The 18,171-nt window shown below is 42.2% G+C and overlaps 1 protein-coding gene across 1 annotated transcript in view; it reads left to right on the forward strand.

Annotated features, from left to right (window-relative positions):
* Positions 1-907: 907 nt before the first annotated feature.
* The window catches only part of ABCA5 (ATP binding cassette subfamily A member 5), a 44,074-nt gene continuing 26,810 nt past the window's right edge, over positions 908-18,171 (forward strand). Inside the window, exons 1-11 of the mRNA XM_059485625.1 lie at positions 908-980; positions 4,878-5,010; positions 7,100-7,212; positions 8,312-8,516; positions 10,529-10,687; positions 11,574-11,671; positions 12,908-13,137; positions 14,868-15,009; positions 16,100-16,288; positions 16,983-17,130; positions 17,895-18,063. Of these exons, the coding sequence (XP_059341608.1) occupies positions 7,108-7,212; positions 8,312-8,516; positions 10,529-10,687; positions 11,574-11,671; positions 12,908-13,137; positions 14,868-15,009; positions 16,100-16,288; positions 16,983-17,130; positions 17,895-18,063 (1,445 nt within the window). The 5' untranslated portion in view covers positions 908-980; positions 4,878-5,010; positions 7,100-7,107. The remainder of the gene's footprint in view (positions 981-4,877; positions 5,011-7,099; positions 7,213-8,311; positions 8,517-10,528; positions 10,688-11,573; positions 11,672-12,907; positions 13,138-14,867; positions 15,010-16,099; positions 16,289-16,982; positions 17,131-17,894; positions 18,064-18,171) is intronic.

Genomic DNA, 18,171 nt, shown 5'->3' on the forward strand with positions numbered 1-18,171 from the left:
AGAATGGAGTCCTCAGGAGAGGTGGTCACTGATAGGACGGGGTCCTGGGAAGGGGGTCCTCAGGAGGAATGGGGAACCTGGAGGAGGGGGTCCCTGTAAAAGGGGTCTCTGGGAGGAGGATGAGGAGGTGCTCGGACAATGGGGTCGCCAGGAGCGTGGGAGCCCCGGGAGGAGCAGATCCCTGGAGAGGGGGGGTCTCTCAGAGGAGGGGTCCCTGGGGAGCAGTGTCCCTGCGAGGGAAGGGGTCCCGAGCCCCCGGGAGGGGAGGGAAGGGGGCCCCTGGATCGGGGCTGTCCGGCAGGGGAGAAAGGGCAGCGGCAGGGAGGGGTCCGGCACTGCGGGCTGGCCCGGGGCTACCGAGGGATGCCGGGGGGTACCGGTGGGGTTCAGGGGGCACCGGGGGAGACCGGAGGGTACTGGGGGGTACCAGGAGGTACCGGGGGGTACCGGTGGGGTTCAGGGGGTACCGGGGGAGACCGGAGGGTACTGGGGGGTACCAGGAGGTACCGGGGGGTACCGGCGGGGTTCAGGGGGCACCGGGGAAGACCGGAGGGTACTGGGGGGTACCAGGAGGTACCGGGGGGTACCAGCGGGGTTCAGGGGGTACCGGGGAATACCGGAGGGTACTGGGGGGTACCGGCAAGGTTCGCCGGGTACCGGAGGGTACCAGGGAATACCGGAGGGTGCTGGGGAGTACTGGCAGGGTTCGGCGGGTACCGGGGGTACCGGCGGGGTTCGGGGGTTACTGGCGGGGTTCGGGGGGTTCGGGGGTTATCGGGGGGTTCGGCTCCGCTGCCGAGGGGCGGTCCCGGGCCGGGGGGCGGTGGCAGGGCCCGGGCCCGGCCCCTCGGGCTCGGGAGGGACGGGAAGGGGAAGGAGCGGAGAGGAAGAGGAGGAGTTGGGCCGTACCTGGGTGCGCGTCATTACCCGCGGGTGCCGATGGCTGGGGCGGCGGGGCCGGCGGGGCTGCGCGCTGAGCGGTGAGAAAAGCGCAGTGCCGGGGAGCCACAGCGGGCAACGGGGACGGGGGGAATGCAGGAGTGCCCTTCCTGCGAGACACGCGGGGTAACCGCGGCTGCGGCGCCCTGGGGATGCGGGAGGATGCTGGGGATGCTCAGGGATGCTCAGGGATGCTCGGTGATACTCAGGGGTGTTGGGGATGCTCAGAGGGTGCTTAGGGATGCTCGGGGATGGTGGAAATGCTCAGGAGATGCTCAGGGGTGTTGGGGGTACTCAGAGGATGCTCGGGGATGTTCAGGGATTTGCCGGGATGCAGGAGGATGTTCGGGGATGCAGTAGTATGCGGGAGGATGCTCGGGGACGTTCAGGCATGCTCGGGGATGCTGGGGATGCTCAGGAGATGCTCAGGGATGCAGGAGGATGCTGGAGATGCTCAGAGGATGCTCAAGGGTACAGGAGGATGCTCAGGGATGTTCAGGGATGCAGGAGGATGTTCAGGGATGCAGGAGGATGCTCAGGGATGCAGGAGGATGCTGGAGATGCTCGGAGGGTGCTCAGGGATGCTGGGGATGCTCAGAGGATGTTCAGAGATGCAGGAGGATGTTCAGGGTTGCTGGGGATGCTCAGGGATGCAGGAGGATGCTCAGAGTTGCTGGGGATGCTCGGAGATGCTCAGAGGATGCTCAAGGATGCAGGAGGATGCTCAGGGATGCAGGAGGATGCTGGAGATGCTCAGAGGATGCTCAGGGATGCTGGAGATGCTCAGAGGATGCTCAAGGATGCTCAGGGATGTTCAGGGATGCAGGAGATACTCAGGGATGCTGGGGATGCTCAGGGATGCAGGAGGATGCTCAGGGTTGCTGGGGATGCTCAGGGATGCTCAGGGATGCAGGAACATGTTCAGGGATGCAGGAACATGTTCAGGGATGCAGGAGGATGCTGAGGATGCTGCAGGAGCCGTGCAGGGACAGCCCGACCCAGCTCTGCCCTGTGTCATTCCTTGTCCCCACAGGGAATCAGGGATGAGTTTGGAGGGAAGGGATTTGCAGCCCCAGGCAGGGCAGGGGTTCCCCTTGGGGCTGATATGGGAGAAAATTCAGATCAGGGAGAAAATTCAGACCAGGGAGAAAATTCAGAAAAGGGAGACAATTCAGCCCATTTTTTAAACTTACCATAAAGCATTTATGTTATTACATGTTGTTGTAGCCACAATTTCAATAATGTGAAGAGCACAGCAGAGTTTTGCTGAAGGACCAGCTCGGCTGCTGCCTTGTAGCAGCAAGATCAATAATCTCATTTTCCTGCTGTTCCACGGGGTTGTTCACTCATGAATTGTTTTTGCCTCGAGCCACAGCTCGTTTAGCTGTGGCAGACACACTTCTTGTTTGGTTTTCTTTGGGTTTTTGGGGTTTTTGGGGTTGTTTTTGGCTGGAGAGCCAAGGCAAACGTGCTGAGCAGCACCAAGTCACCCTGTGAGGAAGGGAAGGGAAGGGAAGGGAAGGGAAGGGAAGGGAAGGGAAGGGAAGGGAAGGGAAGGGAAGGGAAGGGAAGGGAAGGGAAGGGAAGGGAAGGGAAGGGAAGGGAAGGGAAGGGAAGGGAAGGGAAGGGAAGGGAAGGGAGGCTTCCCAGGATCAGCTGAGCAGTGTTTGAGAAGCACTGGCATCTCTGATGTGGAATTACAGCCCAGAGCCAGCCGTTCCCTTGGCATGGCTGTGATTGAGATGCCCACAAGGGTTTGTGTGTCACCCTCTTGCCAAAGCAGCACAAATCACAAGGCAGGGCCTCAGCTGAGGAGGATCCTCACGGCCTATCTCCATTTTTCCTGCTATTAATCCATTCAAATGCCTTGCCAGCTTTTTCTGCTCATCCTCTGTGTTCCTTTCCTTCATCTGGAGTTTCAAAGAGGGTTTTGCTTGTTTTTTTTCCTCCCCCAAATACAATTTTTCACCCTTCAAGTGATGCTTCTTCAGTGTCCTTCATCGTTCTGTAGCCTACATGGAGGTGGCAGGTGTAATATGAAAAATTAATTAACATTCTTCAAATGACCCTTCCTCCAACCTGGCTGACGTAAATGAAAGCATGGCAGAGTTCCAGTGGAGATGTGGGAGTGTTTTGGGTTTTGGAAGTGGATGGAAAATAATTAGAGAAAAAACAGTAACTGGCAGTGATGATTGAATCTTGTTAAATTGTCTTTGCCAGGTTTGGGAGTTTAATGAAAACATTATTACTACTACTACTACTATTATTATTATTATTATTATTATTATTATTATTATTATTATTATTATTATTATTATATTGTTTTATTATCATTAATAATATTATTATTAATGTTATAATTATAATTATTAATTAATTAAAATATTGTTGCTGAGGGAAAGGGTTCCTGGGTCAGACCCTTGTGTTGAGGACGACCCTTGGTGTTGTTTCATTCCTGGGAATGCTCTTGGAATGTGCAAACAGTGGCACTTGCAGGGCATGCTGTGAGCAGAGGAGAGGCACAGTGATTTTCATGACCTGTAAGCAAGAACTGCTGCTTTTGATTATTTTTCAAACACTCTGCTGTCACTGGGAAAGGTTTTTTTGCCTGGAAATATGCAGAGGAGTTGTACTCATTTTTCCTTCAGGGCTTGGTTACTGTTGTAGCTTGGTGTTGAAGCATTTTGTAGTTTGATTTTTTTTTTCTTTTTAGGCAAAATATTTTTTTATTTTTAATTTTTGGAGTAGTCTCAGTGTGAGGGCAGCACTCCAGGCTGGAGGTGGGATTCCTTCCCAGAAATTGAATCCCACATCCCTTGTGGGGTCTCTGCTCCATGGAGGACCCCAGAGCCATCCTGGGAATGAGAATTCGGTTCCTTTTAGCCCCTTTCCCCTCCTCTCACCCCTCCCATGCTCAGACAGGCTCTGTGTATAAAATATTTGTGTATTTATAGTGGTGCTGACATCTGAGGAGCTTCCTGAGGTGGTGCCTGTGCTCCAAAAAAAGATTTCCCCATTAGGACCCAGCCAGGGAAGGAAGTTTGGGCCATGTGGTGTCTGACAGATAACTGAGAGCCCGGAGCTCTGCACAGGCACCAGCAGCATCAGCCTCTGGAAGGAGTGCTGGGAGGCTGAAATACGGATAAATTCCATATTTTCCACTGTGTTTTGGCTGCAGGGTTGAGGGATTACTCAGTTTCTTGTTGGAGTTTTGGATGCTGAGACTTTGAGACTTTCTGTGCTGGCAGGCACTGACCCCCAGTAGAACTCTGCATTGACCTGAGGCTGTGGAGAAGCTTCCAAAATTGATTAATAGCACTGGGATTGTGGGTGTGGAGTTGGTTAGAAGTGTGTGATATCACAGGGGGGAAAACTTAGAGTTAAGGGTTTAAAATACAGTAATATATATAAAGCAAGATGGAGATTTTAGGGCAGAGGCTGCTCCTTCTTCTTCACCTTCTTCTCCATGGGTTTGGGTGGTTTTGTGTAATTGGATAAAAAAGTCCCCATTGCAGGCCATGGGTGGTTGGTTGTTGGGTTAAAAGTGAAAATAATTGAGGTGTCATTTCTTAATTGGACAGTTTATCCTTAAAAGACCTTTTAGAGAAAGGTAGTTATAGCTATTTTGTGCCTCATTAGTGAAATACTTCATAACTCACCCCTTGTGAGACTGTAATATGGATCAGAAATTATCTATATTAGAAATAAAGATGGAAATATGGATAAGAAAGAAAAAAGATTCTTTATTTCTTATCTTTTTTGTTCTTATCCATGTAAGAAATAAACACCTGAGTCTGAGCACGAAATACCACCTCAAGAGCTTCAGTCCTTGACAGAGGCAGAGAAGCCAAACCCCGCAGTTTGTCCCTGGTGCTGCTGGAGGTGCCTTTGTGCCACTGTCCCCTCTGAGCAGCTCCTGCTGTTTCTCACCCTCCCAGGTGAAATGTCCCAACGTTCCCGGCTGAGGAAGCAGAGGGAGATGGACGCTGAGCCCTGACTGCCCAGCTCAGGCAGCACAAAGGGTGGGAAACCCAGCAGAGAGGAGCCCTTGCAGCCTCCATCCCTCCCCAGGTACGTGTGGTTATCTCCTGGCAGAGCATTTCCCATTCCATCCCATTTATTAATTAATCTCGTTTCTCTCTCCTCTCCCCGGGGCCACGTGCAGCCTGGGGGGTGATGAAGAGGTTAAAGAGGAGCAAGCAGTGAGTGGTGCTGGCTGTGCTCCAGCAGGGGATGGGGTTACTCACAGCCCGTTGCACAGCTGGCCCCGGGGCAGCTCTGCCTGCCCTGCTGCTGCCAGTGCTGCTGCACAGGCACTGCTGGCACTGGGGTGCCCTGGGGAAATGGGAATGAGCCTGGCTTAACTCAGGGCCAGGGAGCTGGGCTGGAGCTCCGAGTCCTGCCTGGGGTGGCTCCAAGGCGTCCTGGGGCACCTTCAGCCCAAATTCCCAGATGGATTCCTAATTGCTCTCATTCCCAATTGCCAATTTCTCTCACTGCCAGGTTCTCTCATTCCCAATCTCTGTCATTCCCAAGCTTTCTTGTTCTGAATTTCCACATTCCCAGTTTCTCTCATTCCCAATCTCTGTCATTCCCAAGCTTTCTTGTTCCAAATTTCCACGTTCCCAGTTTCTCTCATTCCCGATCTCTGTCATTCCCAAGCTTTCTTGTTCCGAATTTCCACGTTCCCAGTTTCTCTCATTCCCAATCTCTGTCATTCCCAAGCTTTCTTGTTCCGAATTTCCGCATTCCCAGTTTCTCTCATTCCCAATTGTCAGTCTCTCTCATTGTCAGTTTATCTCACTGCCAATTTCTCTCATTCCCAGTTCCCAATAGCTCTCATTCCCAATTTCTCTGGTTCCCAGTTGTCAGTTTCTCTCATTGCCAATTTCTCTCACTGCCAGCTTCTCCCATTCCCAATGTCTCTCATTCCCAATTGCCAGTTTCTCATTCCCAGTTTCTCTCATTCCCAATTTCTCTCATTTCCAATTTCTCTTATTCCCAATTTCTCTCATTTCCAATTCCCAGTTTTTCTCATTCCCAGTCTCTCTCATTCCTAGTTTCTCTAGTTCCCAAATTCTCTCATTCCCAATTTTTCTTTCCCAGTTCTCAGTCTCTCCCACTCCATCTCTCTCATTCCCAGTCTCTCCCATTCCCAATTCCCAGTTTTTCCCATTCCCAAATTCTCTTTCCCAGTTTCTCTCATTCCCAATTTCTCTTATTCCAAATTTCTCTCATTCCAAATTTCTCCCAATCCCACCTGCCAGTTTCTCTCATTTCCAATTCCCAATTTCTCCCATTCACAGTCTCTCTCGTTCCCAATTTCTCTCGTTCCCAATTTCTCCCAAGTCCCAGTTTCTCCACTTCCCAATTCCCAGTTTCCCTCATTCCCAATTCCCAGTCTCTCCTATTCCCAGTCTCTCCCATTCCCAGTCTCTCCCATTCCCAAATTCTCTCTTTCCCAGTTTCTCTCATTCCCAATTTCTCTTATTCCAAATTTCTCCCAATCCCACCTGCCAGTTTCTCTCATTTCCAATTCCCAATTTCTCCCATTCACAGTCTCTCCCATTCCCAGTCTCTCCCATTCCCAATTCCCAGTTTCCCTCATTCCCAATTCCTATTTTCTCCCATTCCCAGTTCCCAATTTCTCCCATTCCCCATTCCCAGTCTCTCCCATTCCCAGTTTCTCCCATTCCCAGTTCCCAATTTCTCCCATTCCCCATTCCCAGTCTCTCCCATTCCCAATTCCCAGTCTCTCCCATTCCCAGTCTCTCCCATTCCCAGTCTCTCCCATTCCCCATTCCCAGTTTCTCCCATTCCCAGTTTCTCCCATTCCCAGTTCCCAATTTCTCCCATTCCCCATTCCCAGTCTCTCCCATTCCCAATTTCCAGTTTCCCTCATTCCCAATTCCTATTTTCTCCCATTCCCAGTTCCCAATTTCTCCCATTCCCCATTCCCAGTCTCTCCCATTCCCAGTTCCCAGTGTCAGACACGTGATGTGTATCAGGAGTTATTAAAAAATGAAAAACTGAAAGTGAAACCTCTCCGTGGCAATCCAAACCAGAGCTGCCGAACGCTGCGGCTGCCCGGCTCAGCTTGGAAAATTATTTAATTAAAAATAATTTAATTAAAAATTTGTATTTTTTCTCCTGAAAGCAGCCCAGACAATGGCCCCAGGAGCTCCAAGGGAGGCAGGAGTGTGGAGGCAAACCCGAGCTCTGCTCTTCAAGAATTGTCTGATCAAGTGCAGGACCAAGAAGAGCAGTGTGCAGGTGAGGGGCTCCTCACAGGAAATGTCATGAGCTTTTTGAAATATTCCATTTTTTTTGGTGCAGAAGGTGCTTTTCCCACTATTTTTCCTGGTCTTCGTGAGTATATGATGTGTATTTTTGAACTTTTGAAACGCTGAATTTTGAAATATTCCATGTTTTTTGGTGGACAAGGTGTTTTTTCCTCTGTTTTTCCTGTTCTGGCTGATCCTGATGGGCATGATGCACCCTCACAGGAAATATGATGAGGTTTTTTTAAATATTCCAATTTTTGGTGCTTTTCCCTCTATTTTTCCATTCCTGGCTGATTCTCATGAGTACATAAAGAGCTTTTTTGACCTTTCAGATACTTAATTTTGAAATAGTTCCATTTTTTTTTGTCCAGGAACTGTTTTCCCTGTGGTTTCACTTGTTCTGGCTGATCCTGATGAGTATATCATGAGAGTTTTTTTGACCTTTCCAGATACTGAATTTTTAAATACTCCATTTTTTTTTCATCCAGGAAGTGCTTTTCCCACTGTTTTTCCTGTTCTGGCTGATCCTGATGAGTACATAATGAATTTTTTTTACCCTTTCAGATACTAAATTTTGAAATATTTAAATTTTTTTTCGTCCAGGAAGTGCTTTCCCTCTGGTTTCTCCCATTCTGGCTGATCCTAATGAACATATATTGAATTTTTATGACCCTTAAAAACACTAAATTATAAAATATTCCATTTTTTCCGCACAGGAGGTGCTTTTCCCTCTGTTTTTCCTCATCTGGCTGATCCTGATGAGCATGGTGCACCCTCACAGGAAATATGATGAGGTTTTTTTAAATATTCAATTTTTTTGGTGCAGGAGGTGCTTTTCCCGCTATTTTTCCTATTCTGCTGATCCTGATGAGTATATAATGAATTTTTTGACCCTTTCACATACTAAATTTTGAAATATGTTTTTGAAATATTGAATTTCTTTTTTTGAAATTTGAATTTTTTTTTTTTGTCCAGGAGGCGCTTTCCTTCTGGCTTCTCCCATTCTGGCTGATCGTAACGAGCCTATATTGAATTTTTATGACCCTTAAAAACACTAAATTACAAAATATTCCAATTTTTCCACACAGGAGGTGCTTTTCCCTCTGTTTTTCCTCTTCTGGCTGATCCTGATGAGCATGATGCACCCTCACAGGAAATATGACGAGGTGCCCAACACAGACCTGGGCCCCCTGGACCCCTCGGTGCTGGTGAATTTTGTCATTGGCTACACCCCCCCCACGGCCCAGGCTCGGGACATCATGAGGAAAGTGGCTTCTGACAACTTTGAGGATGGTATTCACGCCTTAAATCTTATTTTTTTCCCCCTCCTATCTCATTCTAGAACTTGTGTTTGAAGTGGGAACTCAGGGGTGCTGTAGCAGGAAAAATCTGAATTTTTCAGAAGAGGGAATGTGAAGGTGCTGGGCTTTTTTTTGTTGATTTTTAGGTGTTTTCTTGTTGGTTTTTAGGGAGTTTTGTGTTGATTTTTTAGGGGTTTTTTGGTTGGTTTGGGGTTTGTTTTTTTTTTTGTTTGTTTGTTTTTCTGGTTTTATGGTTTTTTTGATGATTTTAGGGTTTTTCCTTGGTATTAGAATTTTGGTTTGGGGGCTTTTTGCTGGTTTAGGGGTTTTTTTCTGTTTTGGGGGTTTTTTTGGTTGTTTTGGGGGTTATTTTTTTAATTATAGGGGTTTTTTGCTGGTTTTGGTGGGGTTTTTTTTGGTTGGGTTTTTTTTGCTGATTTTTGAGTTTTCTTGCTGGTTTTGGGCCACCCAGAGCCCTGGCTCGGGACATCATGAGGAAAGTGGCTTCTGACAACTTTGAGGATGGTATTCACACCTGAAATGTTTTTTATTTCCCCTCTTATCTCATTCTGGGCCTTGTGTTTGAAGGGGGAACTCAGTGTTTAAAGGGGGAGGTTGGTGGTGCTGTTAATAGGAAAAATCTGAATTTTTCAGATGAGGGAATGTGAAGGTTTTGGGCGTTTTTTGTTGATTTTTAGGGGTTTTTTTTGGTTGGTTTTGGTGGTTTTTTGACTGGTTATATGGGGTTTCTTTGGTGGTGTTAGGATTTTTTCATGGTATTAGGATTTTTATTGATTGGGTTCTTTTTTTCTGGTTTTCGGGGTTTTTTTTGTTGTTTTCAGGTTTTTTGGCTGGTTTTGGGGGTTATTTTACTAGTTATAGGGCTTTTTGCTGGTTTGGTGGTTTTTTGCTGGCTTTGGGGGTTTTTTTTTTGCTTGTTTAAGTTTTTTTCTTGGTTTGGATTTTTTGTTTGCTGGTTTTGTTTCCTGGTTCGGGAGATCATGAAATGGCTTTTAATAACTTTGAGGATGGTATTCACACCTTAAATCTTATTTTTTTTCCCCCATATTTCATGCTGGAATTCTGAGGGGGAAACTCAGTGTTTGAAGGGGGAATGCAATGGGAGCGTAATAGGAAAAATCTGAATTTTTCAGAGGAGAGAATGTAAAAGACTGGGGTTTTTTCGTTGATTTTTAGGGTTTTTTTGTTGTTGTTGTTGATTTCTAGGGATTTTTTTGGTTGGTTTTGGGGTTTTTTTGTTGGTTTTGGTGGGGTTTTTTTTCTGGTTATATGGGGGTTTTTTGATGGTATTAGGGTTTTTTTCTTGGTATTAGGATTTTTATTGGTTGGGGGGGGTTTGCTGGTTTTATGGGTTTTTTGATGGTTTTAGGGTTTTTTCTTGGTATTAGGATTTTGGGTTTAGTTTGGGGGTTTTTTTCTGGTTTTAGGGTTTTTTTGCTGGATTTAGTTTTTGTTTTGTTGTTGTTGTTTTGGGTGTTTTTTTGCTGGTTTGGGGTTTTTTTTTACTAGTTACAGGGCTTTTTGCTGGTTTGGTGGTTTTTGTGCTGGTTTTTATAATATTTATATTATAATTTTTTATTTTTTATTTTATAATATATAATAAACATATAATACATATTTATATAATATATATGATATATAATATAATATATGTGAAATTATATAAATATATATTTATATAATAATATATAATAATATATATTATTATATATAATAATAAGATTGTATTATATATTATATATAATAATATATATTATATAATAATATATATAATATGTATTATATTTTATTATATATATTATATATATTTTATAATATATAATAGATATATATTATATATTATATGTTAATATATTATATATTACTATATATATTATATTATATATTAATATAATATATATATTAATATATATATATAATATATATTATATATATATATTATATATATAATTTTATTTTATATTTCTATTTTAATGCTTCCAGGCCTCATCACTGAGGAGTATTTGAGTGAGGAGGAGCTGGAGGAGGCGAGTTTCCTCAAGCCCTCCAACTTTGTGGGGGTGGTGTTCAAGGACCCCATGTCCTACCAGCTGAGGTTCCACGACTCCATCGCCATGTCCTCCATCTACACCGAGTCCAGAGGTAAACCTGCAGGAAGCAAGCTGAAAAACCATCCCAAAATTTCATTTTTTGGGTTTTTTTTTGACCTGGTTTGGTGTGTGTTGTTTTGTGGGGATTGTTGGTGGTGTTATTGGGGAGTGGAGCAGCTCTAGCTCAGTTTTTTGGGATTTTATTGTGGAATTATGGCATGGAAAGGTTCCTGAAGATGATGATTTAGTAGTAACTCCAGATAGTAATCCAGAGGTAAATCTGCAAGGGAATAAGCTGGAAAATCATCCCACATTTTCCTTTGTATTGCTTTTTTTTTGGCTTGGTGTTGGGTGTATTGGTGTGTGCGGTGTTACTGGGGAGTGGAGCAGCTGTAACTCAATGTTTTGGGATTGTAACGTGGAATTGTGGCATGGAAAGGCTCCTGAAGATGTTGATTCCCTATTTGATAGTAAATCCAGATAGTAATAGTAATCCAGAGGTAAACCTGCAAGGGAATGAGCTGGAAAATCATCCCAAATTTTCATTTTTTGGGCCTTTTCTGGCCTGGTGTTGCATGTATTGGTTTGTGGGGATTGTTGGTGGTGTTATCAGGGAATGGAGCAGCTGTAACTCAATGTTTTGGGTTTTTAGTGTGGCATGGCCTGGCTTGGAAGGGATCCTGAAGATGATGATTCCCTATTTAATAGTAAATCCAGATAGTAATGGTAATCCAGAGGTAAATCTGCAAGGGAATGAGCTGGAAAATCATCCCATATTTTCCTTTTTTCTGGCCTGGTGTTGCATATATTGTTTTGTGGGTTTCACTGGTGCTGCTATCAGGGAATGGTGCAGCCGTAACTCAATTTTTTGGGATTTTATCCTGGAACTGTGGCATGGAAGGGCTCCTGAGGATGATGATTCCCTGTTTTCCCTGCAGCCACGTGCTCCAACCTGCGCAAGAGCTGCGAGTCCGTGACCTACTGGAGCTCGGGGTTCACAGCCCTGCAGGCCTGCATTGATGCTGCCATCATCCAGGTGAGGAATCCCACAAAGCCCACCAAAAAATCCCATAAAATAGGGCTGGGAACACACAAAACCCCTGTGAGGAAGCCCTGAGGGAGCTGGGGGTGCTCAGCCTGGAGAAAAGGAGGCTCAGGGGTGCCCCCATCGCTCTCACAGCTCCTGAAAGGTGCCTGTGCTCAGCTGGGGCTGGGCTCTGTCTGCAGCAGCACTGACACAGCCAGAGCACACAGCTCCAGCTGCACCAAGGGAAATACAGGCTGGAGAGCAGGGAAAAGTGTTTGACAGAAAGGGGGATAAAGTTCTGGAATGTTCTGCCCGGGGAGGTGGTGCAGTCCCCATCCCTGGGTGTGTTTGACAAAGCCTGGATGGGCACTGGGGGCCAGGGCTTGGGTGAGGGGCTGGGGCTGGGCTGGGCTCGATGGGCTTGGAGGGCTCTGACAACCTGGGGATTCTGTGATTAATTCTGTGGAAATCCCACAAAATCCCATTAAATCCCATCCTCACCCCAAGGAAGGGCAGATCCAGGGGCTGCTTAATCTATCTGTCAGTCCTGGGAGATGCTGTGTCAGATCCCAGCTGGGATCTGATGAGAAGGCAGAAGTTTGGGGTGGGTTTGCTGGTGTTTTGTTCAGGACTGTTCTGTCCAGGTACCACTGGGAAAATCCCATAAAATCCCATCCTCATCCCAAAAAAAGGGCAGATCCAGGGACTGCCCAGTCTCCTTAATCTGCCTGGAGCTGCTGTGCCAGATCCCAGCTGGGATCTGAGGAAAAGGCAGAAGTTTTGGGGTGGGTTTGGCCATGTTCTGTCCAGGACTGTTTTGTCCAGGATTTCCCCAATCCTCTTGGGTTGGATTCTGAGGATTTTTGTCTCCATTTGGATCCCAGAGATGCTGAACATCCCGCACAACCTTCCTCAGAACACAAATTCTCATCCCAAAATGCCATTCCAAGCAGGGGCTGCAGAATTTACCTGCAAAATTTATTATTTTGGTGTCACTATTGCTCAGCAATTTCCCCAGCTTCCCTCCCCTCATGCTGCTCATGGTGGCAGCAAATTCCATCTTTTTAAATTCCACATTTCCTCATTTTATCCCCAGGCATTCAGGTGTTTTCCAGTCTTGCTTTTGGCCTGGAATTTGATGTCAGGAAAGTTTTGGCCTCTCCAGATCTCTGGGGTGGAGTGGTTGGGATGGGGCTAAAAACTCAGGAAAAATGTCAAAATAACTTTTCCTCCTCTTTCTTCCAGCTGAAAACAAACCATTCTGTCTGGGAACAGCTGGATCTGACCAGAGCCATGGTTATGGGAGAGGCTGCAGTGGTGGAAATTGATAATTTCCCTCGTGCAATCATTTTAATTTACCTGGTGATTGCATTCTCCCCCTTTGGGTATTATTTGGCAATTCACATTGTGGCAGAAAAGGAGAGGAAGCTGAAGGAGTTCTTGAAAATTTTGGGACTCCATGACACTGCCTTCTGGTATGTGAGTGTTTGCTACAACCTGTTTCTTATAAAAGGAAAAAAAATTAAATATATGTAAAGAGAAAAATTAAATATATGTAAAGAAAAGGCTTCTAGGAAAGGAGGTAGTGAGCCAAAAATGCTTAAAAACCTCCATAAATTTACATATACATATATTTAATTTCTTTTTCTGTTCTTAGAAAAGAAACAAAATTAAATATATGTAAATATATATTTTAACATATATTTAAATTTTTAAAAAATTAAATATATGTTAAAAATTATTATTTTAAAAGATTATGTTAAAAAATTTTTCTAGTTAACCTCTTCCATCCCACCCTCCAGTTCTTAAATTTCTTTCAATCTTTAAGTGAAAACAACCAAAAACTGAGATATTCTGTACAATTAAACAGAGAAAACCTTGCAGTAGCATGGAAATATGAATATTTTAATAATAATCCTGCTGCGTTTATTCATGTAAAGCTGCACCAGATTAGAGGGATTAAGCCTCATCATGTGTGAGGTTTTATGGAGGTTTTTAAGCATTTTTGGCTCACTACCTCCTTTCCTGGAAGCTCAACAGGTAACCTGCAGCCTGGCACATAATTAAATAAACCCAACTTTATAATTTAAACATGCCAGAGCAGTCTCGGCAACAAGTTTTCAATTATTTCCTCATCCTGATGATGAAAATTGGCCTGGGCAATAGAATATTTCATTTTTCTCCCAGACGATGTGTTAATTTGAGATCATTGATAGCTGAGGGGATAAAAACAAGTTTTTTCTTTGCCCTTTCTGGCAGGGTTTTCACCCTGCACTGAAACCTCCACCTGGGGTGGCTGGAATGATTTGTTTTTTAGTTGTTTCAGAGGAAATGTGTCATTTTTTGCTGCCTGCGCACAAAACCACCCCTGTTTGCTGAGCTCAGAGTTGCTCCCACACTCACAGCTCTGGTTTTCAACAGAGCAGGATTTTATTACCCTGCCCAGCAGCCTCTATTAAAATTTAAACAGAATTCCTTGAATTATTGAAACCTACGACTCTGTTACCTTCTTTTGCCCATAGCAGGGAATTAATTATGCAAAAAATAAAGGTGAATCACCTGATTGTGCATCTTTAGCTGCCCTGGGTCTCAGTGTGTGCTGAGGACTACCCCAGGATATTCACAACAGCTCTTTTATTCAGGTTTTGTTACAAACAGATCTTTTATTCAGGTTTTGTTACAAACAGATCTTTTAATCAGGTTTTGTTACAAACAGATCTTTTATTAAGGAGTTGTTACAAACAACTTTTTTATTCAGGTTTTATTGCACATTTGGCCTATGGTGCAGTGAGACACAGAGTTAGAAATTAACTTGGGATAGAAGTCTGTGTGGAATATTAAAGAGTGCTGGGTAGTGGAATATGTGGAATAATTAAGAGTTCTGGGTTTTGGAACATGTGAATATTAAACAGTGCTGGGTTTTGGAATATGTGGAATATTAAAGAGTTCTGGGTTTTGGAATATGGAATATTAGAGTTCTGGGTTTTGGAATACGTGGAATAATTAAGAGTTCTGGGTTTTGGAACATGTGGAATAATATGGAGTTCTGGGTTTTGGAATATGTGAATAATTAAGAGTTCTGGGTTTTGGAATACATGGAATAATTAAGAGTTCTGGGTTTTGGAATATGTGAATATTAAAGAGTGCTGGGTTTTGCTGTTTGTGTGGCTGGGCATTCATCCATTTCCTGTTTTTTCCTCCCTAGGCTGTCCTGGGTGCTGCTCTACGTGAGCCTGATTTTTGTCATGTCCATCCTGATGGCCGTGATTGCCACAGCCTCGTCCCTGTTCCCCCAGAGCAGTGCCTTTGTCATATTCCTGCTTTTCTTCCTCTATGGAGTCTCCTCTGTGAGTGTTCCACCTGATTTATTCCCCCTGCCAAAATATTTCTTGTTTCTGTGGGGTTTGAGCAGCTCAGGAATCTGAGCTGTCCCAGCCCTTCCTGGGGTTTTAAATATTTTAAATATCTAATATTTAAATATTTTAAATATCTCCTGGTTTTAGGATGTGATAAAGGTGTCACCCATCACCATGAAAAATGCTTTTCCCTCCTGAAATACCTGAGTTTATAATGATGAGTTTATCTATGATGAAAAGTCATCAGGTTTTGAGTTTTCAGCCCTCCACAGAACCATTCTTCACTCCAGATCCTCTTTAAAACATTTCCTGTTACTACAGAGTTTAAGGCAAAAAACCTAATAAACTGTCAGAGAATGACAAAATAATACATCATAAATATATTTATCTATCCAATTGCCTGTCTGAATTGATAAGAGGAACAGTTGGACTTGATCTTGATCACCCGAAATCAGCTGAAAATGATTCCATGAATCTGTGCTGTAGTGACTATACCAGGAAAATTATATTATAAATTATATGATTGTCAGAGGCAGCTATGGTATTTTCCCTTAGTTTTCTTACACAATTTCTTTACTATTATTATTATTATTATTATTAGTAGTAGTAGTAGTAGTAGTAGTAGTATTGTATTTCCCCTTCATTTTCCCACACAAATTATTATTATTATTATTATTATTATTATTATTATTATTATTATTATTATTATTATTATTGTTGTTGTTGTTGTTGATGTTGTTGTTGTTGTTGTATTTTCCCTTAGTTTTTCCACACAATTTCTTTTTTTCAATTATTATTATGACTATGGTATTTTCCCTTAGCTTTCCTACACAATTCCTATATTATTATTATTATCATGATCATCATCATCATCATCATTATTATTATTATTACTATGCTATTTCCCTTAGTTTTCCCACACAATTTCTATATCATCATCATCATTATTGTTATTATTATTACTACTGCTACGGTATTTTCCCTTAGTTTCTCCACACAATTTCTATATCATTATTATTATCATTATTATCAATTATTATAATTACAGTCCTTTGCTGTCTGTTTTTCCCTGTGCCCTCAGGTTTTCTTTGCCCTGATGCTGACCCCTCTGTTTAAGAAGTCCAAGCACGTGGGGATTGTGGAGTTCCTGGCCACTCTGGTTTTTGGCTTTGTGGGCCTCAACATCGTCCTGCTGGAGGATTTCCCCAAATCCTTCGTGTGGATCCTCAGCCCTTTGTGTCAGTGCAGCTTCTTGATTGGTGTTGCACAGGTAAATCCCCACCTGCCCCTGGTGGGGGTTGGAAATAGAGATTTTATTTTTTAAAAATTAAATTAAAATTATATGTATTACATAATTATTGTTTATATATTAATTTTTATTATAATTTTAATAATATATTATATATTTATTTAATATGTATTGATATTTATTACTTATAGATTATTTTTAAATTAATTAATTATTCTATTATTATATTTAAATAATATTTTAAAATATGCAATATTTAAAAATATAATTATGCAAATATTTTAAAAATATTATTTTTTTATAGCAGTTTAATATCCAGCGCCTCTGATGGGGCTTTGAAATAGATATTTTATTAAAAAAAAAATATTTATTACATAAATTTTATTTGTTTATTAATTCTCTGTTCTATTTATTAATATTTATTATTTATTGATTATTTATTTTATTAATATTATAATATGTTTTAAATCTATTTTTAAAATCAATATTTTTAAAATATAATTATGCAAATGTTTTAAAAATATGCAAATATTTTAAATTTTTTTTTCATAGCAGTTTAATATCCAGCACCATACAAGGAGCTGTTATTTTTTGTGTCCATTGTGATCTCTGTCACTTTCTCATTATTTTTGGGGTTTTTTGCCAAGTTTTGGGTTTCTTTTTTGCACTGTGCTGTTTTTTTTGCCTTTTTGGTGTGTGACATCTCTCCCTGCAGGTGATGCACCTGGAGGATTATGAGGATGGGGCAACATTTGCAAACATCAACGCTGGTCCTTACCCTCTGTGCATCTCTCTGGTTCTCTTGGTGCTGGACAGCATCTTTTACCTGCTGGTGGCTGTCTACCTTGACCAGGTGATCCCAGGTGAGTTCCTGACAGAAACTCAGCTCTGGGGGGATCGCCCTGAAATCCTGAGCCCCCCAGGCTGCTGAATCTCCTCCCTGAACTCTCTGGAGAAAGGAGGTGATGCTGTTTTCACATGGAATTTTACACGTCTAGCTGAAATAATTTATATTTTGTAATTATATATATGTTCTTGAACTATCCATATCTATCTATCTATCTATCTATCTCTCTCTCTCTCTCTATCTAATATTATATATAATGTAATATATACAATTATATAATATATAATATATAATATGTAATATGTAATATGTAATATATAATATGTAATATATAATATATAACATGTAATATGTTATATGTTATATATAATATATAATATGTTATATATAATACATTATACATTATACATTATACATTACACATTATATATTACATATTATATATTATATATTATATATTATATATTATATATTATATATTATATATTATATATTATATATTATATATTATATATTATATATTATATATTATATATTATATATTATATATTTATATTATACATTATATGTTATATATATTATATATTATATGTTATATATTCTGTTATATAATATATATTACATATTACATATTATATATTATATATTATATATTATATATTATATATTATATATTATATATTATATATTATATATTATATATTATATATTATATATTATATATTATATATTATATTTGTGCTTGCTGCTCAGAAATTGCCTTCTTTGCCGTCCCCCCAGGTGAGTTTGGTCTGCGCCGCACGCCCTTTTTCTTCATGAAACCCTCCTTTTGGTCAAAGCGCAGGAAAAACTACAAGGAGCTGTACGAGAGCAGCATCAACGGCAGCTTGAGCTTCAGTGAGATTGTGGAGCCTGTGCCTTCAGAATTCCAGGGCAAGGAAGCCATCAGGTACAGAATTCCAGGGCAAGGAACCGTCAGGTGCAGAATTCCAGGGCAAGGAAGCCATCAGGCACAGAATTCCAGGGCGAGAAACCATCAGGTACAGAATTCCAGGGC

The sequence above is a fragment of the Ammospiza nelsoni genome, chromosome 19 (genome assembly GCF_027579445.1).
Source record: "Ammospiza nelsoni isolate bAmmNel1 chromosome 19, bAmmNel1.pri, whole genome shotgun sequence".
In the NCBI taxonomy this organism is placed as follows: domain Eukaryota; kingdom Metazoa; phylum Chordata; class Aves; order Passeriformes; family Passerellidae; genus Ammospiza; species Ammospiza nelsoni.